This window comes from Trichechus manatus, unplaced genomic scaffold (genome assembly GCF_000243295.1).
Source record: "Trichechus manatus latirostris isolate Lorelei unplaced genomic scaffold, TriManLat1.0 scaffold00204, whole genome shotgun sequence".
NCBI classification, from domain to species: Eukaryota; Metazoa; Chordata; class Mammalia; order Sirenia; family Trichechidae; genus Trichechus; species Trichechus manatus.
Window position 1 is genome coordinate 928290 of NW_004444140.1, and position 24368 is coordinate 952657.

A 24368-nucleotide genomic window follows, 5' to 3' on the forward strand; every position below is an offset into this window, starting at 1 on the left:
CCAGTGGAGTATCTTAGACGGCTGCTCACAGGCTTTTAAGACCCCAGACACTACTCACCAAGGTAGAATGTAGAACATTGTCTTTATAAACAGTGTTATGCCAATTGAGCTAGATGTTCCCTGAGAACATGGTCCCCACAGCCCTCCGCCCAGCAGTTCAGTCCCTCAGGGACTCTGTGGAGCTTCCATGACCTTCCCTTGTACAAGTTGTGTAGCCTTGGTTTTTTGAAAGTACTACCTGTTTTCCTTTAATAACATTTATCTCTCTGTGTTGTCAGAGTGTAAGTTTCTTGGGGTGAGGAATATCTTTTATTCCTCCCTGATTTCCCATCACCTGTCATCGTCCTGGGGCATAGTAAACTCACAACAAATATACCAAGGAAGAATGGGCCTATGAGCAGCTTGTAAGCATAAGAGTTACTCTTATAAACATAAGGGATTACTATAATTCAGTGTATGGTAGCAATGCATTCCTTCATTTATTCAGTCCTTTTATTTATGTGGCTGAAGCAGGGTTTACAGGAATGAAAATAAGTCAGGATTGTTAAGGAGTTTGAGCTTGTCCGTCATGCCACGGGAACCCCTTCTGCGTGTTGTGTAGGCAGTATGAACGGACAGTGTGGGGACGGCCTGGAACCGAGAGGGTGCAGTGAGATCACGGGGGTGTTGCAGAGTTCCAGCAAACCTGCAGGCTGGAAATGAGACGGTGGCAGGGGTTAGAGAGAAGAGGAAAATGTTAGACTTTTACGAGGTAGAATAGATAGGTTTTGGTGGTACAGGAAGGAGGGATAAGGGATAGGGAAGAGCTAGAGTGAATGAATGAAGTTTCCAGCTTGAGAAACAGAGACTGTTTATCACGATCCAGGTATAGCTCAGTTAATGCTTGTAACTCTTGTCAAACGTGAATGTTTCCTGAGTGCTAGCAAAGAAATGCTTGATACAGTTTGCCTCAGTTGAAGTCTGTTTTGTGGTGTACAGAGGTAGTTTGGTTGCATAGTAATAAATGCAAATACCCCTGAAACTATTGCCCTGAGATAATCTTTAAGCCTTAAACCGAAAATGTCCCCTGAAGTCTTCTTAAAACCAAACAATAGTTTAGCTAAACTAGTAAAACAAATGTCTGCCTTGAGCATTATGGTCTTTTAGGAACTATCTGTATGGGATCAAATTGACAACAGCAACTGGAACGATTAGATGGGAACCTTAGCGGGCGGTGAGTTTATGTTAATGGGGGAGGAACAACTCAGAAAAGGAGGGCGAGAATGGTGGCTCAAATCGAAGGATATGATCAATGTCACTGAATGGTACGAGTAGAAACTGTTGAATTGGTGTATGTTTTGCTGTGTATATTCTCAGCAACAACAAAAAAATAGAACTTTAAAAAAAGAAATGCAAATAACTTTCTAAAGAAATTTTTTATTCTATTTGTGACTTTGGTTCAAACACTGTAAAAACTTGATTGGTAGAATGGAATTCTGAGTCCTTTGAAAAAAAGGAGTTGTTTCTTAAAGATTTAAAAAATAAAATGGTTTCTAAACCTTGCCTGAAAGCAGAAGAAACTGCCTCATAACTTCTTGAGTGTCCTCTACCCTGGGTCTGCATGCACCGCCCAGTCATCGTTATGCTTATCGACGGAAGCCCATTCCAGTGTTCGACTCTACTTGTGGTCCACACTCCATTACAGAATCAAAGCTGATTGTCACAGGTTCCAATGTCTGTAGAATATCCACTATCCTCACTAAGCGACTTGGCCACTGTGGTAGGGCTAGAGCTAAGTTCAGAGGAAGCGTGTTCTAATGAACATTATGTACTGAGGGGCTGCCACGTCAGAGACTCTGAGGAAGCCATGGTTCCTGCCTTCTTGAAACATCCCATCAGGTAGGGGATGACCAGTCATTGACACAAATGATTAATTAAAGGCCAGAAGTAATATGCACATTCAGGAGATTCTATACTGTGTCTTTCATCTTCTGGATTCATCTTGTGTGTCTGTCTGCACACACACACACACACACACACACATACATATACATATGCATATGCGTTTTTTAATTTCTTTCTTGAAATCATGACTTTGGAATTTGGAAGAGGCAGGTTGGTTCATATGTTCTGCTTGTAGATCTCTGCCTGCTGCTTCGTGATCTTGAAGCCTCTTGTTCCTCCTTTAAGATTGCTGAAAAAGAAAGTCTGCAGAAAAACTGCCAGGACAGGACTAAGTGCTGCTGGATGTGCTTTCTTCATTTGTTGCCTGCTTGCCCTTTGCAAAGAGAACTGAGGGTTTTAGGGAGCAGACAGGCTCTACATTGTAACGTAGCTGACAAATGCAAGCTTGATCAAAGTAACAAGCTCCTTACCTTGATGTTGAGGCTATGAGACTAGACACTTGACCCTCGCGTTAAACTTGGATGCTTATTAATAATGAATGTATTTTGCGATTTCAGATTGATGAGTGTGAAAAGAGAAAGAGGGAAGAGTATGAAAGTCAGAGCAATCCTGTTTTTAGGAGATACTTAAATAAGATTTTAATTGAAGCCTCGAAGCTTGGACTTGTGAGTATTTGGTGGTGTGATACTAATTAGTGTGGTGGATATTTTCATTTTTTATTAATTTCAAATCATATGAAGCAGTGATAAAGCATCATTAAAGGGAACAGAGGATACCTGATTCACCTTTTTACCAAAAGCTAACCATACAGGGTTAAAGAGAGCAGCCTGCTTTCCAGTGGTTTGGTGGAAAGCAAGTGCTGTCATTTGTGGGGATTTAGTTATTCATCTCTGGGCACCCTGTACCACTTAGCTGAGGATTTGTTTTAAAAGTGCTATTTTGAGCTTTACCAGGGAAATTCTATCCTGACCCTTACTTCTTGTTTTCTACCATTTCTGCAATTTCTTAGTCATATGATAGAAAGCCAAACCCGTTGCTGTCGAGTCGATTTTGACTCATAGCGACCCTGTAGGACAGAGTAGAACTGCCCCCATAGGGTTTCCAAAGAGTGGCTAGTGGATTCGAACTGTGCCATCAGGGCTCCAGTCATATGATATAAGATCATTATTATACTGAGGAAGAGAAAAATGTGTTTTAAGTAGTTTTTTCCCCTTGTGCTTTACTGTGTGGTAAGTGCTGCTTTATTGAATTGTATTTTGTGCACGTCTTATTCATAGTCAATGTTAAAATCCCATTTTTAGAGTCATGGCTTTCACTCTGGGGAGTCAAAACATCAGGAAAACTTATAATTTAGTAACTTGTAATTCATACTGCTTATAAAGCTTGTTTAAAAGTGCACGCACATTTTTCCTATTGTGTGTGCCACCAGAATTGGTCTGGTGAGCAGGAGGCCAGACTCTGTGTTTCGGTCTGACCATCAGCCCAGTCACCAGAAACAGTTACAGGCAGAGCCTGAAAGTGCAAGGGGCTTCCAGCAGGACAGGCTGGCTGAGACTGCCGGACTGTTCTCCTGGGATGGTGGGAAGGGACCGAAGGGGAAGAGGTAGATGCTAGACAGATGAATAGTTTATTAACACCACCCTACTTTGGAAGTGTAAAAGCATGGATATTCTCATATGTACATCCTTCACTTTGAGTCTTAATTGTGTACAAGGTGGAAAAGAACCAGTTTTATAGATGAGGGAACATATGGAGCCAAAAAGTACTTAAGATGGAGATAAACCAAAACCCATTGCCATGGAGTCAGTGAGAAGATAGGGATGCTTGGGAATATTCACCTCCTGATTAAAAAATATATGTATTAATGTTAGTGATTGCTTTTCATGCTTAATGATGACTTGTGATGTTACATGACCACTTTGTTTTTTTATTTTATATTTACTTTTTTATGTAAATATTTGCATTTACTCTTAAAAAGAAAAAAAGAATTTTCTCTTATTTGTATCAACTGATTAATGAATGTAAAAAGTTGTTTAATGTGATTTTGCTAAGCCAAGCTCACTCTAATAAAAATAGTTTAAATGTGCATATTCATGGAAACCCATATTTTGCTGCTTTTTGAAATCTTTTTATTTTTCTTGTTTGTACTACTGTAAATTTTAAGCTATTTGAAAGTATCAGTAAAGAGAAAATCATAAACTTAGTAATAAAATACTTTTAGTAAAATTTACAGTATCTTACTTACATAGAACTTTACAATTTAAAAAATGCTTTTCATGTGTATTATCTTTGGTTTTTATGTCAGCCTGTGAGACAGACAAGTGAATACTATTACTCTTATTTTATGTGGATGAAATACCGCAAACTAATTATTTGTTTAGTTCCAAATGACTTTCATCTAGAAACGTTTCTCTGACTAATGTAATGATAAAATTCTCTTTTTCTCTTGCTTGTTTTTGGTAAACTTGATTCAGCCTGACGAGAACAGGGGTGATATGCATTATGATGCCGAGATCATCCTGAAAAGACAGACCTTGTTAGAAATACAGAAGTTTCTCAATGGAGAGAACTGGAAGTCTGGAGCCTTGGATGATGCACTAAGTAATATTTTAATTAATTTTAAGTTTCATGATTTTGAAACATGGAAGTGGCAATTTGAAGATTACTTTGGAGTGGATCCATATGATGTGTTCATGGTAAGATGAGACGAGGGGACATGATTACGTTTCCTTTTTGAAAATTCTTTCAAAACTCCACCATAATTATGTTAAGAATCTGTGTTGAATTGATTGTACTGCAGTGATGAACATGCAGTAAAATTGTGCAGAGGATTTTGTGGGTTTGAGTCCAGTTTTTTGGTCTTTACTACCCATTAGCGTTTTCTTGTGGGGAGGGGAGGACAGCTTGGCAGTGACTCTCACTTGTGCTTCTCTCTGTTTTCCAGGTGCTTCTGTGTCTGCTCTGTATCGTGGTATTAGTGGCCACTGAGCTGTGGACCTATGTTCGTTGGTACACCCAGTTGAGACGTGTTTTGTTCATCAGTTTCCTCATCAGTTTGGGATGGAATTGGATATATTTATACAAGGTATTAAGTAGATGAAAGGTTTTTAAATTTTAAAATGTTAAGTATTCATAATAAAAGCAGACTAATCCATTTAGAGCAGTTTTGCCCCCAGGTGTGGGTTGGGGGTCGTGGGGGGAGGAAGTTGGCAGCTACTCAGTTGTATGTTGCTTTTTGGGTGTTGGACCAGTCAGTAGGAGGGCAGTGCTGTCTTAATTTTCAGAACTCATTTCCTGCTGAGTGGTGTCTGGGCAGCTAAGTCAGAATAGAGTTGGATAGACATATTTTTAAAAATTCTTATGTTGGTAATTTTTTGGGTGTGTCCTTTTAGTCTTTGCTAAAAACGATACCATAATATCATTTTTAAAAAATTTAGATTTTTTTTTTTTGTGAATGCAAAAGTGGTATATTCATGGTAGAGAATTTAGAAAAAACAGAAAGATACAAAGAAATTAATTTTTTAAAATCACTATAATTTTATCACCTAGATATAATCACTGTCGATATTTTGCCTTATTTCTGCCCAATCTTTTTTCTAAATTGTAATTATCTTACAAAATTGGGATCTTAATAAAATCTTGTGGGAGACCGCATTCGATTTCCAGTCAGTGCACCTGTAGGAAGAAAGGCCTGGCAATCTACTTCTGAAAATCAGCCACTGAAAACTCTGTGGATCACAACGGGACCATTATGCAGGGGTTGCCATGAGTCGGGGGCTGACTTGATGGCAGCTAACAACAACAACAAAATATAAAAATTTGAGGGGAACGCTACTATCCTGTCAGAATAACTATCTTTATTGTGCCAAGATGGAACCATTTCTAAAAGAGTGAGTCAGGTAGCCACATATTTTATCCGATAAAAAAAAATCATATTTCCTTAAACTTCTGCTGTAAGTTCTAGAGCTTCTAGAAGTAATCATTTCCAAATTAAACACCTAATTTCTACGTGGCAGGAAGTTGGTTTGGTTGAATATTGTTACCACAGTGCTTTCCTGCCCAAACTCTGATATATAAAAGTAATAGATTATATTAGCCATTTGGACTGAAAAACCATCCAAACCAAGACACTATTTCATCATGAACTGTAAAAAAATAAGTAGTCATTTAATATGTATAGCTATATTTTTGGGCATGGTATGAACTATATTTGAACCATATTATAATTTTTTAAAACAGTCTTTTCAGTAAAAAGGTTTTCCTTCATCATCATAGTTACCTACAAAGAAGGCAGTTACAGTTAGTACTTTATCCTTCATTGTTCTGATAAGATTGTTTTGCCATGAGCTATAAAGAGCTATTCTTTAAAAATTATATATGTATTTTTTTTTTTTCTATTAACATTTTTTAACAATCTGTCTTGGGTGAATGGTGAAGGCATGCTTGAACTAGAGTTGTCTGGATGTGCAGGCGTAGCCTGCCTTGTTAGCAGCCTTTCATATTTCCCCTTTGGTGTTGGTCAGCTAGCATTTGCACAGCATCAGGCCGAAGTTGCCAAGATGGAACCATTAGTCAGTGCGTGTGCTGAGAAGATGGACTGGGCTGGAAGTTTTTTTGGTAAGGTATTTGTTCACTTGGTCTTATTTTGAGTAGAATATCTGGGAATGAGAGAAGATAATAGTAATTACAAAGAAAATGATAAACTGCCAGTAACAGTCTTTACATGGTTGAATCTTGAATATCAAAAGAGTATACAAAATTACTGATCGTTTTGATCAAAGATTCTATAGAATAATCCTGATCAAAAAGGAAAGAATGTGGAACAGAATTTCAAATTCTCGATGGAAGCCAGACTTTTCTGGGGCATTGAGGCTGGATGAACCTCTGAAACTATTGCCCTGAGATAATCTTTAAGCTTTTAAATCTTAAACCAAAACTATCCCTTGAAGTCTTCTTTGAACCAAAAAATAATTTGTCTTAATAAGTAACGTATGTCTGCCTTGAGCACTGTGCTCTTTTAAAGACTTTTCTATGCGAAATAAAATTGACAACAGCAACTCGAAAGGTTAGATGAGAAGCTTAGGGGGCAGTGAATTTAAGTTAATGGTGGTGGAACAATCTGGAGAAAGATGGTAAGAATGTTTGCACAACTTAAAGAATGTAATCAGTGTCACTGAGTTGTACATGTAGAAATTGTCATGGTATATGACTATATTTTCACGAAAAAAAAATATGCTAGAAAAATCTTAGGTTTAAGACTAATGACTTGTTTTCATGTAAAGTCACAGGGAAGGAGTAGCAATCACATGTATGCTGTCTGATACTACCTCTTTCCCTGTATTAGACTGTAAAGGATCACATGCTCATTTTGGTTCCCCTAGTCCCTAGCACACTGCTACACATTCTAGGTCCTCAACAGAAGTTTGTCAAAAAAGAGAATGCATGTATGTATGAATTAACATTGATTTTAGATTTAATCTCCTTATATTATGATATCTTGTATTTAAATTTATTTTAATCTTTTTTTTTTTAAGCTAAGGGGAAACTTATTTTCTTGGTTTTTTCTTACATATTTTACAAACTTCTCCCTAACGTTGACTGCCTTTAGTTGTGTATACCTAGCATTGTGATGGTTTAATATTCAAAGGCAGTTTATAAATGCAAGTCCACAATGTCCTAGAGTAGAATCTCAGCAGATTCTACAAATCAGGGCATCCAAAATGAATATTTCTTAAAAATAGTTATGGAAACTAAACCAATCCAGCCTTTCTTCTGGCTTCAGGGGACAACGAAGGATCTTCTCTAGTTAGGCTAGTTTCCAAATGTAGATAAATTGGATTTAGAAAACTCAGATGAACTGATATTCTATTTTCTTTGTGAAATCAATTAAGAACTGACTTTTTTTTCAGTTGAAATTTTATTGAGATAATTGTACATTCATAGGTGGTTGTAAGAAATATTACAGAGAGATTCCTGCATACCCTTTACCCGATTTCCCCCAGTGGTAACATCTTGCGTAATTATACTAATACAATATCACAACCAGGACGTTGACTTTGATACATTCTACCAATCTTATTCAGATTTCCCCAGTTTTACTTGTATTCATTTATGTGCGTAAAGACTGATTTTAATTATTTAACTACCTTTTAGAAATCTTCATAAAATGTTTTATCTGCGTAAGGATTGTATAATTTGAATAGATTTTTAAAATAAATGTATGATTTTGGACATAAAATTAAAAATCAGCATTAGTGTTTGTAGAACTACTTACAATTGATTGGTAGGTGGGGGAAGAGGGACAAAACCAAAATATCATCTTGTTTGGGAATGAAATACAACTTTTAAAAAAAAATGATTCAGTATTTTCTGTCTGTTTCCCTAAATAGAATGGTTTAGAAGTAAATGGAGCTTTCAAGATGACCCATGCCAAAAATACTACGAGCTCATATTAGTCAACCCTATTTGGTTGGTTCCACCAACAAAGGTATAGAATACATTTTGTAAACTTGTACAAAGTTGAAAATCTCTGTGTATTTATAAAAAATTACTACATTTTTTAGAGTAAATAATACACCTTTTTTTCAGTAAAAAAATTTGAATATCACAGTTATTTTTCACATTAAAACTGGCATATGATAGCCTTTAAATTTATGTAGCATGATTCCAGCCTCAGTGATAGTGAATTTTGGCTCATTCTAGGTGCCTCAATCCTTTGAGGAAAAAATTGAGTTGCTTCTATCTTTTGTTTTAGGCCCTGGCAGTTACATTCACCAACTTTGTAACAGAGCCATTGAAGCACATTGGAAAAGGGACTGGTGAATTTATCAGAGGGCTCATGAAGGAGATTCCAGTGTTACTGCACATTCCGCTGCTGATAATTATGGCATTAGCCGTCCTGGTGAGTGTATAGCACTATTGACATTTAACAGGACTTACAGAAAAGCAATGTTTATTAGATTTCTTTGACGTTTTAAGTCAGCCTAAATCATGCTTTATGGTATAAGAAGGTGATAAATTTTAAGTGTTACAGATTTATTTATATTTACATGCATATTGGAGACTTGGTGGCGCAGTGGTTAAGAGCTATGGCGTGCTACGCCGTGCTATGGCTGCTAATCAAAAAAGGTCAGCCATTTGAATCCACCAGCCGCTCCTAGGAAATCCTGTGGGGCAGTTCTGCTCTGCCCTATAGGGTCTCTATGAGTTGAAATTGACTCGAGGGCAACGTGTTTACATGCATAGTAGGGAGCCCTGGTGGCACGGTGGTTAAGTGCTCGGTTGCGAACCGAAAGTTCAGCGGTTCGAAGCCACCAGCCGCTCCGCAGGAGAAAGATGTAGTGGTCTGCTTCTGTAAAGATTACAGCCTAGGAAACCCTATGGGGCAGTTCTACTTTGTCCTATAGGGTCATTATGAGTCGGAATTGAAGGCAGTGAGTTTGGTTTTGGTTTGGATATGCATATTCCTTTAAGCAGGGAAGTGGTTCTCCAGTATGTAGATGTCATAGCAGTGATTTAGAATAATAACCTTTTAAAATTTGCTCTCTAAACTTGGTAAATTCCCTTGAGAAAGGGAAACCTTATTTCAACCGAGTTTTTGCAGTACTGGGAAGGGAAGGGCATTGGGTTAGCACAGAATCATAAAGGGAAGTGGAAGAAGGTGGGTGGGGCACTGACAGGCAGTTTGGGGATCCAGGAGCAGACATTTATTACTCAACATTCATTCATGGTCTGTTGAGCTTTTTTGTTATTGATTTTTGGCTTTGCCCAAATAAAACAATTATCACATAAACCAAAAAATAGAGAACTCAGATGTGTCATGTGAAACTGTTGAAGGCTTATCCTCCCTAAGGATACAAAATTCACTATCTTCTATTAACTTTGAAATTGTTCCTTTTTTGGTTTTGTCTTTGGCTTGTGATTATAGGATTCAAGTTTAGGATGTTGTTTTGTTAGGTCACATTAGCTCTATAGTAGTAATTTAGTAACAGAAACTATAAGCAGAAAAACCTGTCATGTCTTGTTTCATCTGCTTCCTAAGCTAACGCTCTTTAACTTTTCCTAGTTCTATCTTCAAGTAGTAGTATTTCTCTAATGTAGCAATTCTCAAACTTTTTGGTCTCAGAACCCATTTGAACTCTTAAAAATTGAGAACCACAAAGAACTTTTGTTTGTGTGGGTATGTTTATTGATATTTACTATATAAGGAGTCAAAGCTGAGAAATTTTTAAAATCTAAGAATACACAGACACACGTCCCATGAGCGGTCAGTGACTGTCATCACTTGTCCTGGCCTCTGGAAGACTCCACTGTGCACTCAGGAGAGTGAAAAAGGCCCAGAATGTCTTTGTACTGTATTATGGAAAATTTTCATCTCACAGATCCTCTGAAGGAGTCAGAGGTCCCCCAGGGCTCCTGGGACACTTTGAGAACTGCTGCCTAGCACGCCCATGGATGTGAATCAAAACCTGTTGAATTTTAGCTGTAGCTTAAGTATAGGTTTGTATTTGTAAAAAAGACATCTACAGCAGAATGTTTACATAGTGATGTACAACTTTAAATAATTTTCAGCATTTGCTGTATATGATGGTTGTGAATATAGATAACATGAGCAGTTATCAGAAAAGTAGAATCTTCCAGTTTAAATTTCTAGGTTTCAGCCTAACTGCCATTGTTATGATATAATCCAGTCAATATGTGCCTAGCTGATTGAAATGTCTACTTAATATTGAACAATTTCCTAAATTGCATTGACTGCCTTGGCCCTGTATTAATCTAAAGAAGTCTAACGGGAGAAGAAAAAGTGAAATTAACATGTTTCTCTGTTAATGCTACACACACACACGCACACGCGCACACGCACACACGCACACACGCACACACGCACACGCACACGCACACGCACACACGCACACACGCACTTGTTGCCATCAGGTCGATTCCGACTCGTAGCGACCTATAGGACAGAGTAGAACTGTCCCATAGGGTTTCCAAGGAGCACCTGGTGGATTTGAACTGCTGACCTTTTGGTTAGCAGCCATAGCTCTTGACCACTAAGCTACGAGAGTTTCCATTAATGCTACAAGTAAGTTAAATTACATAATTTTGTTAGCACTCTGAATAAAGCACCTCTTTGTGACTCAGCCACTAAGTACTCAAGGAAATGTATCTCTTTTCAGAGTTTCTGCTATGGTGCTGGAAAATCGGTTGGTGTGCTGAGACATATAGGGGGTCCTGAGAGAGACTCTCCCTGGGCACTTCACTCAGGTGATAGAAGACGTCAGGAGGAAATTGATTATAGACCCCGTGGTGGAGCAGGTGATGCAGATTTCTATTATAGGGGCCAGATTGGTCCCCGTGAGCAAGGCCCTTATGACAAAGCAGATGAGGGTAGAAGAGATGCTTTGAGAGAGAAAGATGTTCACTTGAGATTTCAGACTGGCAACAAGAGCCCTGAAGTGCTCCGGGCATTTGATACCGCAGAGACACGAGAGCATCCCAAGGTGGTACCCAGTGTAAGTCAGTGACTGTTTATTTGCTGTCCCTTCATACTAGGCCTGAATGCTTCCTATAGAGCTTTGTGGTTACTATTTTCACTCTAAAAGACTTTTACCCTCCATTGTGAATTATATCATTAATGATATAATTAGTCACGCTCTCTCTTCTTTCTGGTCAAAAATTCTCCTCTGAAGAAATGAGATTTAATTTTTTTGTGAAATACTATTTAGCAGTAATTTGTTAGAACAAATAGTGATTCATATGAAACTTCATAAGAAGCCAACATCTGAATATGATTGAAATTCCTCCATTTGAAGAGATCAGAGCAAAGTCGTCCCCGAGGGTCCCGAGCCTGCAGGAGAACCTCTAAAGACTTAGCTGGAGGAAGAGGGGGCTTGGGAGGGATCAGAAACCTCGTTTCCCCAAATCTTTTATGTCATTGCCTGGCTAGACTGTACTTTTTACCTAAAGCATGGGGAGGATACTTTCACCATTATTGGTCATTTAAAGGGACATTTCCCACTTGAGAGAGGAATTTGTGTTGTTTTGCAAAGTTTATGTTGCAACAGTAAACTTTTGAGAAATAGTTATGAGCACCAGAGAACCTAAGAAATTATAGAATCCCTCCCCATGGAGTTCCTTAGAAGAAGAATAAACATATCTACATGCATGTAGAAAAACTTAAGATGTTCCTTATGGCTTTAATAGTTATAGCTATCTCACTCATCTCAAAAATCCTCCAGTGGCTTCCCATCTCCCTTAAGGGAAAGCCAAAGTTACTGCAGCCCACCCCCGTTACCTCACTGAGCTCATCACCTCCTCTTCCCTAGGCTCGCCTACTTCAGCCACAAGGGCCTCCTCACCTTCCTTGAGCTAAAGGCCTTGGCACTTGCTGTTTCCTCTGTCTAGGATGCGGTCCCCCCATATATTCATAAGGCTCATTTCTTCAGGTCTTTCCTCATAGGTCACCTTTCCAGACCACCCTAATTTAAACTGCAGTCTGACCCCTCCCCTCTCCCTCCACTCCTTATCTCTTTTACCTCCTTTTTCTACATAGCACTTATCACAACATATTAAACTATTTATTATACTTTCTTAATTTGTTTGCTGCCCGATTCCCTCCTCAATCTAAATGTGAGTTCCACTGAGGGCAGGCAGATGCTCCTGAGGTATCCCAGCACCTAGAACATAATATATGTTCAATAAATATGTGTTGAGTGGACTCTCACCAGGCAAGAGGAGTTAGCAATACTGGTCACCGGTCCTCTTGACCCCTCCTAAGCTGGGCCACTAGACCACCTAGCACATTCTGTGTCCCTCTCCTCAAGGTAACATCCAGTTCTGTGAGGCTTAATAACATACAGTTACAGTCCAGCTTTAGAACCAGGATTTGAAAAGAGGAGTTTGTTAGAACAGATTTGGATAGAAAAAAACTTGTTTTTTTAATTATTAAACTTGCACATTAAACAAAACAAAATATAATGTTATATTTTATAGCATAAATCACCTGTTTTGGATACAAAGCCAGAGATTGGTGAGATCCCAGGAGAAAGCACTCTGACAGAAGGCAGCCAATCAGCTAAGCCTGTCTCTGGCCAAGAGATGTCAGGGAGTGTGGAAGGTTTACCTGCAGTGGAGGAGGCCCAGCACAGGACTGACGCCCAAGGCAGCCCCAAGGAAGGCAGCCCAGACAGCCCGGCATGCGGAAAGGAGGCTGATGGCGGCCTGTGCGGCTAGAGGAACACGGCCACGGACGACCGCTGTGAGGTCTTCTATGGGTTTTCCGAAGTATACTCTTCACAACTCCCTTAACTCTTCAGTACTAACATTCTGATATTTACTGCAAAGGTGCCACCTTACACATTATTTTTACTGACAATCAGGATTAACAGACGTGTATATAAAGGCTTCCACTTAATTTCATTTTCTCTTTGGTATTAGGGCATATCCCACAAAGTTTTTAAGTGTTCATTTTAGAGCAGGGTCTCATAGAATTTATGTTGTTTAAGATGAACATACGGCATCACTGACTCATGATTAAGGACAGCAGTTTGAGTTAAACCAAAAACCAAACTCGTTGCTGTCTAGTCAATTCCGACTTATAGCGACCCTGTAGGACAGAGTAGGGCTGCCCCATAGGGTTTCCAAGGAGTGCCTGGTGGAGTCAAACTGCCGACCTTTTGGTTAGCAGCCGTAGCTCTTAACCACTGTGCCACCAAGGCTCCAGTTTGAGTTGGGGACATTGAAAAAGAAGTTTTGTTCACAAGCACATATAGGAACCAACTAACCGAAGTGTTTGCTGCCTAGTGGTAGTCCTGTGTCATACCTACTTTTAGGTAACACAGAATTAGTCATACGTTGGGTTCAAATAGTGTTTCCAAAGTGATTAAGTACTCAAAAACAAGTTTTAAAAAGGAAGGTCCGCTGTGGTCACTTTTATGCATTTCAGCATCTTCCTGTTGCCACAGTGAGCATTACCGGCATAGTTGTGTTGAAGCCTCGATTATTTGTCTGTACACTGTGCACAGATCAAGGTGGTTTTTTGTTTCATATCCTATCTTCAGCTCTCAACTCTTGCTGCTGTCACTGGGTCTGCTTCCTTATTGCCCTTTTCACTATAACCTTTGCTAAAGCACAACTGAAGATTACTAGGGTGATTTAGATAACATAGCTTGTTAAATCAGTAATAACAGACTTTGAGAATGGCTCTATTCTTTCACCACCAAATGAAGTACACAGGCTTTATAAGCCCTGTTTTCCTTCCTAGTCAGAATCCCAGCAGTTAAGACTGTTGGATATTACTATATCTTATTTATATTGTAACAAACCATATTGTCTTGGCCAGAGAAGTTCAGATCTTTAGAGTTCTACACACAGAAGAATCCCATAAGAGGGAAAACAGAGAAGTGTTTTACTTAACTGCAAAGACAGGTGAGATAATCAACATTTTTAGTTAGTTTTTCTGATTTTAAAAAGTATTCCTGATTTTAAGCAGTTTATCAGTTTTGCACATTCACTTATCTAGGAAGCAAAGTTCACATACATTCAGGTGTCCTTTGTTTTAACTATATTCACACTAGAAAGTTAACGTTCAACTGCTTACTAAAAATGATACGTTCAGTAATGGTCTTAAAATTTTCATATAGGCATTTGTTTCAGAAAAAAAGATGGATTCAGAGCGGTTGCTTTTTGTTGTTTCTACATGAAATACAGAGTACCCCTTTTTGGCTCCCAAAATTGTTACTTAGTCACCTATAATAACTCAATTTTAGATGGTAATATTATTTTCCAGTTTATATTGCAGACATCTTCAGTACTTCATCAGAAAGGTAATCATTCTTTCAAAAGTTACAAAAGGATTTTATGTTAATAACACTACAGGCATGTTAACAAACTAATGAAAGGAAGCCTGCAGTTTGGAATAGATTAGTGAACACGGGAAGAGTTCAAGAAAAAAATTCAGTGGATATAAAGCATGCGTATAAATCGCTGCATAGAAAGTAATCCTCTCTGGAGACTAAACCTGTTCCCACTGATCCATGAAACACTGCAGAGATGGTAGCTGGCTCCCTAGCTGTGATCTGATTCTGAAGAGAAACGAATGCCTCAAGTCTCAGACTCAAACTGGAAGTGGAGTCAATGCTGCTTGCACTTTTCTCCCATTCCCGACTGCTGCTGATCAGTCCGATATAGATCCCTCCTCCCTTTAACTTAAATAAAATGTCATCTTTGTATCCTTTCATTACACGTATTCAGTTGGGGGTGAAATCTACTTTGACAGCTAGCAAGGCGACATGCTGCTGCTGCTGCTGAGTGATGACAGCAATTCAGGGAAGACTACTAAAGCAACTGCAACTTATCAAGGCCAGTTAGTAACTAGAAAAGAGATAAGGCGTGTTTATTGGCTAGCCAATATTTGTCATTAAAATTAAGGCTTATAGTGATAAGTTTGTAGGAAAATCAGAATGGAGTAGACAGCTTTTAAAAGCAATTTTTAAATGAAATAGATAATGTTAGAATGTTTACAGGGTCTACCAACCACTGTGTACACAAAATAAACACTTATTATTTTTACATTGTGATTTGGTATGTTGTCTTTTATTGAATATTCTTATAAGAAAAAGCCCCATGAAACTTTTTAAAAGGATGCTACTTAGGACATCACATCTTATATCTATTATTTTTTATAAATTATACACATATAATCCAGGTGTTAATGTAGTACTTACGGCAGAATTTCTGTCTGATCTTAGAACCGAGAATCTTTTTTTTTTTGCTGAGCCCTTAATGTGATTCTCGATCATGTAACTGAAAGGGTCTTTTTTTTCCGCATTGACCATCGAGAGAAGTGGTTCTCAGTCCTCTTTGCCCCTGAGAATTGCCTGGAGGACTTCTAGCAAAAACAGAGGTTGGGGCCCCAGATCCCGTGCTAGCTCTGCAGGACAGAAGCAACCAGGGCTGGAGAGTGGGCCAACCTGTTCCAGGTGTGGGCACTTGCATTATGCAGTTCAGCCTCAATCCAGGCCCTGCTGTGTCCCACCACTGCTGTCTGTCTTTTGCTGCACTTAATTTATGCTCTCATGTCCTATTGTGCACCCATATAAACTACCTTCAGTCTCTGGGATAAGGAAGGTGAGGCCTAATGACAACTGAGGTCCTAACCTACATCTCTCATACTAAATTTTTGTGAGTTTTCAATTTATGTAGCCTCGGTTCTTAATGATTATTATTATTATTTAATATTAGGTCCTATGAGTTTGTTTTAGCAGCAGTGTTATGCAAAATAAGGTCCCTGGATGGCACAGTTTGTGCTCAACTACTAAAGGTTGGCGGTTCGAACCCACCCAGCAATGCCATGAAGAAAGGCCTGGTGATCTGCTTCTGTAAAGATTACAGCCAAGAAAACTGTATGGAGTAGTTCTACCCTCTAACAACACATGGGGTCGCCATGTATGTCGGCAATGGGTATATTTTGTTTTTTACATTGCAACAGAAGACACTATCATCTTAAACTATATATTTGTATGTGTGTGTGTATGCACATATATATGTATATGCAGATATATATATATTTTAACAAATAGCCCAAACGTTCTAAAAGAAAAAGTTTATTAAGAGTTTCTTTTATACTGGCTTTTGCCTAAAATGCATTGAAAATATAGATTTTCTTAGGAAAAAAATCTCAGTTTTTTTAATAAGACGTATTTTTTTACATTGGTGAAGTACATTATTTTTACTCAACAGCATAATTTCCCACCACGTCCAGGGTTAAGTTAAAAAAAAAAAAAAAGCCACTGTCAATTACTAAGATTAAAAAAAAAAAAATCTAAAGAGGATTAAATTCTAGTCTAGGATTCATTTAACAAACACTAGATAAAAGAATCTAATGAGCTGCCAAAGAACACAGTCCCAAGAAGTAATTACAAAAGTTGATGCAGCACCTTACAAGAGACCTGGACCCTGAAATAAGGGTGTGTCCAGAGGAATGTTAACTCCCTAATACTGCACTATGGAAGGTTAAAATATTTACACCACTCTAAAAACACTAAGCTGTTACAGTGCTATAAATTCTCCTTTCAAGAAAAAACAGTAATAGATTAAATTTCCCTGCAGTGTTCTGAAACAAAATAAGATTGCTTTAAAAAAAAAAAAAATCCATAGTAACTAGTGGTTTGCTGATTTTTGTTCTGAAGTTTTAAATTCCAACAAAGCATTGCTTTGCAAAAGGTCCTTTAGCCCAAATTCAGCGTCTGTGTCTTGATCTCTTTGTAAAAGAACTCTCTGTTCATCCATTCTTTTTGCCTGAGACCGTAGAATAAGGCTGAAGAAGTCTTCATCTGGTACTGTGGGGCCCTTTGTGGCAGCAGGTGGTGGAGCACATCTTTGATCATCTAATCTGGACCCCTACAGAGTGAAGAGAAGGGGATTAAAACACATACAACTGCAGGGAAGGAAAGCACCAAGCTACATTATGTCTGTCATTCACAACAAGAAAATGTAGCATCGTTAAACATTTCTATTTTTGCCTCTTAGAAATTAGTTTTTAGACCTGAAAGCTAGTAAAAAATTTTTCTTTAAAATGACCTATATAATCAGAAGATAAGTATTAGGTAGAAGTAGAGCCATCGCTTCATGAGCTTAGTAAGTGCATACTATTTTATTTATAATCTGTCAGAATGGAATAATGTGGGATTAATGAAGATACAAGGTCAACTGTGTCGAAGTATGACATTTCAAGACTATAATAATAATAATGAGGTTGCTGTGTGCCATCCAGTCAATTCCAACTCAGAGTAGCACTGCCCCATAGGGTTTCCTAGGCTGTAATCTTTATGGGAGATCGCCAGGTCTTTTCTCCCACAGATCTGCTGGTGGATTCGAACCATCAACCTTTCAGTTAGCAGCCAAGCACTTAACCATTGCACCGCCAGGGCTCCTTATAATAATACCATGGTAGGCACCAACAATATAACTATAAATACTGTCTTTGGCCAGTGGTCAGCAAACTATAACCCACTGCCTGTTTTTGTAAATAGAACACAGCAGTGCTCATTTGTTTATGTTCAGTCTATGGCTGCTTTCCCACTACAATGGCAGAGCTGAGCCATTATGCAGTTCAGCCTCAATCCAGGCCCTGCTGTGTCCCCCCACTGCTGTCTGTGTTTTGCTATACTTACTTTATGCTCTTATATCCATATGGCCTGCAAAGCCTAAAATATTTACTGTCTGTCCCTTTTTGGGAAAAGTTTACCTACACCTGTCTTAGGCAGTTTAATCTGTCAAGGAAATGGCCCAGACTGAATTTTTCCTTTAAACTCTAATCTTACGATTTTTATTTTAGAAATACATCAGAAATGTCATTCATCAAACATGAAATACAAGCACTTAAAAGTCTACAGTTTTAGTTTTTGTACAGTGAGAGCAGGAATGCGCTAGCGGGTGCTTGAGTGCTTACTCACACTGTAGGCACCGGGCTAGACACTTCCATGCAGTTAAACCCACAGCCCTGGGAGGGTACAACGGCTTACTGGCCTCTAGTCAGCCCCCAGCCCCACACCCAGCTCACTTGTCACCATTTCTCCTGTCTTAATTCTTGGTCATTTTAAAGCCCTCACAGCCAAGTCATCCGAAACCTGGCCCTTCAGTTCCTAGACCTTCCTCCTGTCTGGTGTTCTCGTCCTTCTCCCTGCCTCAGCCATTCACTGCCATGATCATGTGCTGGACCCTCAGTTAATAGGACCACCTTTAAAATCATGACTTCAGACATCCTGTGCTGACCACCGCCTCCTATTTTTCTGGATCATGTTCTCTAGTATTCCCTCTTGAATCCATTAGGAGCACGACCACCTTTCACATTCACACCTCACTTCCTTCTCACAGACTAGATTCAGAAGTGCATTATTAAAATCACTCCCTGGCATATGCCTTAACTTTTCTCTCTCCTTCAACCCCATTCTGGCAAATTCCCAACCTTGATTAAATCCATCCCTCTGCCTACTGCCTCCAGCCGACTACGACAAGAAAATACACAGCTGCATTGATTGGCCTTCATATATGTGAGCATATGGGGCCTCAGCTCGGCTCAGCAATCCTATTACTTACTTTCAGTTTCTCAAAGGCAACTATTTTCTGCTCCTTTTCTTCTCAAATTTACAGTGCTTCCAACCCCAAGCACACATAATGACTCTACTGTCTCCAGTGAGAAAATAAAAGCAACCATAAGGGAATTCCTGCTTGCTCCCACTCCAAATCTGTTCGCATACATTCTGCTTTCCCTCTCAATCAAAAACTTCCTCCACTCTCCCTTGCTCTCCTGCATCATTGGTTCCTCTTGCTACTTGGTGATTTCCATCTGTAGGCATGCTATGTTATCTCCCCAAATAAGAAATCTACCCTTACCTTATATCCCTCTCTAGCTAATGATCCATTTTTTTGCTTCCCACTTTCTCGACCTACTCAATCCGTTGTTCCCCACCAAGTCACTGACAGCATCTTTCAAAATCACCAACACGCTCCATGTTGCCAAATCCAGTAGCTCAGTCATCATCTTACTCGCTCTCTCAGCACCATTTGACATAGTTGATCACTCTCTAAAACACTTTCTTCACTTGGCTTCCAATACACCACCCTCTCCAAGTTTCCTTCCAACTCTTCTGGCAGCTTGCTGCTTTGCTGGCTCATCTTCCTCTCCAAGTAGTAGATGCTGGCGTGCCCAGGGTTGAGTCATGAACCATTCCCTTTTCCTTCTCTACTTCTGTTCCTGGTGATCTTATCCCAAGGCTTTAATAATAGCTATATGTTGATGACTCCCAAATTTACTTCTCCTTTGGACTCCAGATTTTTATATCCAATTGCCTACTCAACATCTCCACTTGAATGTCTAATAGGTATCCCAAATCTAACCCATCTAAAATGGAACTCTTGATTGTTCTCCCTCAACTTGTTTCTCTTGTAGTCTCCATCTCACTAAATGGCCCATTATCAACCCAGTCATTCATGCCAAAAAGGTAGGAGTCATTCTAATTCTCTCTTTCCTTCACATCCTCCATCCAATTTATTAACATATCTTGCTACCATAACTTCAAAATAACCCTATTTTGAATGGTACCGTTTCCGCTTGTGTTGGCAGAAGGGCACACACTCAATTCCTGGGCTTGAACTTCAGTCGCATCCTTAAATCTTACCTTGGCAGTAAGACACTTTTCCTCACTCACAACTTCAACTTTTGAAACTAAGCTCTGTATCACCAACACCTTCATATTAGAGTTCTTGCTCACTGACTGCACATGGGATGGGACATGGCCCAACCTGGGAGGACCTGGTGGATGTGGAGAGTTTGGTTGATACTGGTTCATGTATATGGTACAGATGTGATTTGGCATTCAAGTCTCCCCCGCTCCCCCACCCAGGGTTTGATTTTTCCCCGGGGATTTGAGTCACAGCAAGCTGTGTGTGAACCTGAGTTTGATGGTGGCACATTAATAGATTGCTAAAGTTCTGACTCTGCTTGTACTTGAACTTTAGCTCTAACCCCTTACCTTCATGGTAGGTTAGGATTTTAACTACTACTTTGTTAACTTTGGAGAAATGGTGCCACTCAAAAGCAACTTCCTAGCTTTAGGAGTAACTCTAGTTAACTTTCTAGTTAAATCAAAAGATGCATTGCATTGGGCAAATCTCCTGCAAAAGACCTCTTTAAAGTGTTGAAAAGCAAAGATGTCACCTTCAAGACTAAGGTGCACCTGACCCAAGCCATGGTATTTTCAATTGCATCATATGCATATGAAAGCTGGACATAAATAAGGAAAACCGAAGAATTGACGCCTTTGAATTGTGGTGTTGTAGAAGAATACTGAATATACCATGGGCTGCCAAAAAAATGAACAAATCTGTTTTGGAAGAAGTACAACCAGAATGCTCCTTAGAAGCAAGGATGGCAAGACTACGTCTCACATACTTTGAACATGTCAGGAGGGATCAGTCCCTGTAGAAGGACATCATGCTTGGTAAAGTACAGGGTCAGCGAAAAAGAGGAAGACCCTCGACGAGATGGACTGACGGAGTGGCTGCAACAATGTGCTCAAGCATAACAACGATTGTGAGCATGGTGCAGGACTGGGCAGTGTTTCGTTCTGTTGTACATAGGGTCGCTATGAGTCAGAACCGACTTGACGGCACCTAACAACAAGTTAACTTGCTGGTTCTGGTGCCTTGTTTTAGGATGCAACTAGATTCTCAGCTCGAATGTCCTCTTCTAGAGAGTGAATTACAGTTATCCAACTGTTAAAAAAGAAACCCTTACGCTGACTGGGGCCATTTCTTCCTGGGTGTCTATCTAGGGCTCTGCACTAGGGACAGTTCTTTGGGTGGATCCTGTAAGTTGAGAGAACCTCAAGTTTCCAAGGTTAGATTTATATCTCTAATCTGGCAGACCAAAATATCACAGCTGGCACTGGCACATATCCCAATTCAACAAATTAAATTCAGAGGACCAAGGGAGGTGTGTAGGGGGAGGTACTTAAAAAAAAAAAAAAAAAAAAACTGTTAACTTTTCAGAATATTTCTGAAGACTTGTAAGATGAGGATCAGGAAGGAAAAGGACTATTTTGTGAGTTCAAGTGCCTAAATCTTGTCTACCTATCACTTTAAAAAAAATAGTTTAAACTGAAGAAAATGCTTGGAGTTTTGCCTGGGCTAGTGTGAGTTGGTGCAAATCATCATGTGTTTGCATAGGAAGGTGAGAAGATCATCCACTAAAGAGGAAGTAGTTAACAAACAGGGATCTGTTGGCTTTTTAAATTTTTTAAATATTCAAGTTCTTGTTTTTTTAATGGATAAAACTTCACTTAATTTTCTAAAGCAGCTATTGGTTTCCAAATTAATATAGATGAAAAAGTAAGACACTCAGACTAAATTAGAAGCATTTTCATCATTCTATATTTTTGTATATTAATTTCTTAGCAGTGCCTGAGATGTATGGGGTTCCTCTTTGTCACTGGCCACTAACCCTCTTACTTGATGCCAGTGAAATCACTTGTCAATGCAAAATGTGTTAGAACTTGATGAAATAAAGCTTTGAGTTTGAGAAATGTATTTAAAAACAAAAACCAAAACCCTATTCTGATTCCTTCTCATTACCACTACTATACCCTAGTCCAGGCCACCAATATCTTGGATTACTATTATTATTACTAGCTCCCCAACTGGTTTTCCTGCTACCCCGCTTGCCATGCTACATTCTTCCAACAGTAGCCAGGATGACCTTTTAAAATGTAAAAATGCTATGTCACTTGCTTGCTCAGAACCTACGAGTGTCTTCCTATGACATTTACAACACAAGCCCATGTTGTAAGACCGTGGCCTACAAGAGCCTACATGATCTAGACTCTGATTACTTCTCCATCTTCGTCTCCTACCACTCTCCCTACCCCTTACTCCATGCCAGTCACACCGGCTGCCCTACCATTCCTTGAACTTGCTAAGCTGTTATATCCAAGAGGGGACTTGCTGTCTCCTATGCATGGTATGCTTTCTTACTACATATTCACAAAGCTGAGCCCTTCACGTCATTTAGGTTTCTGTTCAAATGTCACTCCAGAAAGGTCTTCCCTAAACAGCCTATCCAAAACAGATGCTCCACAACCACCACCACCCCTGGTTACCCACTATGGTGTGATGGATTGCTTCCGTGTGGCCTTTCTAGCCATGGTCTTGTAACTACCACTCAAGCGATTGGGCGGGACTGTGCAGATATGGTAACTGTGGCCCATCAAAGGGACTGGTCAGTTTTGCCATCCTGCTGGGTTTGAAATGAGTGACCCCAGAGGCGGGAAAGAGAAGATTCCACCACCACCAAGGAAGAAGAGACACGCAGGAGATGGTGCAGTGGGCTTCGTGGCCCGTGGACAAGAAACCTGAGTGCCTCTGGGCAGAGGCCGACGGCCAGGGAGAGGTGTGCCTGTGAGCACGACTGCGAAGAGGCTGTCCTGATGGCAGAACTGTATCCTTGAGTGTTCCTGAGCCTGAACTGTAACCTGTTACTTCCCTAATAAAACCCATAATCATGAGTATGGTCTGTGAGTTCTGCGTGGCCACTGCAATGAATTATCAAACCCAGCAGAGAAGTAGAGAGTGCTGTGGGAGGGATGGTTGGTGTGATAGTTGGTAAAGATGGTGGAGAAAGGAGGCATGTCGGATGTCCGCCTCACAGGAAATCAGCCTTGGGCTGTTGATCTTGATTCTCATTCCTCCTTGTGAAGTTAGAGGAGGTCAGATGCCACCTCCACGCCACTTTTACACCCACTGTCCCTTTAACCTGCTTTATTTTTCTTTATAGTAAGTATTGTTACCTGATATATACTATATATAAACTTGTTCAACTGTCTCTCCTACTAAAATGCAGGCTCCTTTAAAATGCAAGTATATCCCTGATGCCTAGAATAGTACATGGAATATAATAGGTGTTCAAAAACTTTTTGTTTAACAAATTTTTGTTGTTGAATGAATGGGAGGCAGGTGCCACCTATCATTTCATCTTTTTTATGAATGAGGAAACAGAGAAGTAGGGTCAGGCTGAGGAAATGTCACTTTTTAGTGACAATAAGCTTTGTTATTCTCATGGTACTGTGTCCAAGCCATCTCAGATAGTCCTTTGCCACTATGGTTAATAATTATTAAAATAGTTAAAATAAGGAAGCTATCTCAATATGTACATTTCTCCAAAACAGTAAACCTGACAGAGAGACCCTCTGCAGTTTAATCACTGGCCACTTTTGCTGCTACCTCCTAAAACTTAGGAAAGCACAGCTCTTCTCTAGGTTTCATCCCATAGCTCAGACGGAGTCATCGGCAGCCTCTCACCTCACCGCCCAAAAGGAATACAAAATAAGGAGAAGCTATAACAAGGGACCTTGAAATAACAACTGACTGCCTGCCTAATACCAAGTGAGCCCTTTATAACCTCAATAACAAAGAACTATAATAATCCCCAAACTCTCAATGGCGTCTGAGCTATATAAAAACCAACCAAACCTGTTGCCATCGAGTCGATTCTGACTCAGAGCAACCCTACAGGACAGTGTAGAATTTCCCCACAGGGTTTCCAAAGAGTGGCTGGTGGATTCAAACTGCTGACCTTCTTTTTTGGTTAGCGGCCAAATGCCTAACCATTGGGCCACCAGGGCTCCGAGCTATATATGGAAGGAAAAAAATATGCAGACATACTTGACATTTTACAAGGATGTCAAAGAAGTCTTCATCAGGCTCTTTATTGTCATTAGTTATCAGGTGGTCCAGCACGGACTGCTTATTGTTTTGCTTCAGATGAAGCCCTGGCAAATTACTGAAACTGGCCCTCTGGTCATCCAGACGGCGGCTCTGTGAGCTGGCAAGAAGATCCAAAAATTCATCTGTGTTGGGGGACATTACAGAAACAGATGGTGCTATGAAGAAATAGAAGGAAAAAAAATCCAAAATATCATTACAAA

At 39.6% G+C, this 24368-nt stretch overlaps 2 protein-coding genes across 10 annotated transcripts in view; one reads left to right on the top strand and one right to left on the bottom strand.

Moving 5' to 3' along the window:
- The window catches only part of CLCC1 (chloride channel CLIC like 1), a 25079-nt gene extending 9354 nt beyond the window's left edge, over positions 1-15725 (top strand). For 3 of the 4 annotated variants that reach the window (XM_023742187.1, XM_023742188.1, XM_004388063.2), the window contains 8 exons: positions 2442-2549; positions 4359-4580; positions 4829-4969; positions 6408-6501; positions 8274-8371; positions 8639-8785; positions 11064-11399; positions 12880-15725. In XM_023742187.1, coding sequence (XP_023597955.1) covers positions 2442-2549; positions 4359-4580; positions 4829-4969; positions 6408-6501; positions 8274-8371; positions 8639-8785; positions 11064-11399; positions 12880-13119 — 1386 coding nt within the window. In that variant the 3' untranslated portion in view covers positions 13120-15725. The remainder of the gene's footprint in view (positions 1-2441; positions 2550-4358; positions 4581-4828; positions 4970-6407; positions 6502-8273; positions 8372-8638; positions 8786-11063; positions 11400-12879) is intronic. The other variant, XM_023742186.1, reaches the window with a different exon arrangement.
- A 925-nt stretch (positions 15726-16650) lies between these two features.
- Positions 16651-24368, bottom strand: part of GPSM2 (G protein signaling modulator 2) — a 51098-nt gene continuing 43380 nt past the window's right edge. For all 6 annotated transcript variants that reach the window (XM_004388045.2, XM_023742190.1, XM_023742193.1 and 3 more), the window contains 2 exons: positions 24106-24323; positions 16651-17286 (listed from right to left, as the gene is read on the bottom strand). In XM_004388045.2, the coding sequence (XP_004388102.1) occupies positions 17047-17286; positions 24106-24323 (458 nt within the window). In that variant the 3' untranslated portion in view covers positions 16651-17046. The remainder of the gene's footprint in view (positions 17287-24105; positions 24324-24368) is intronic.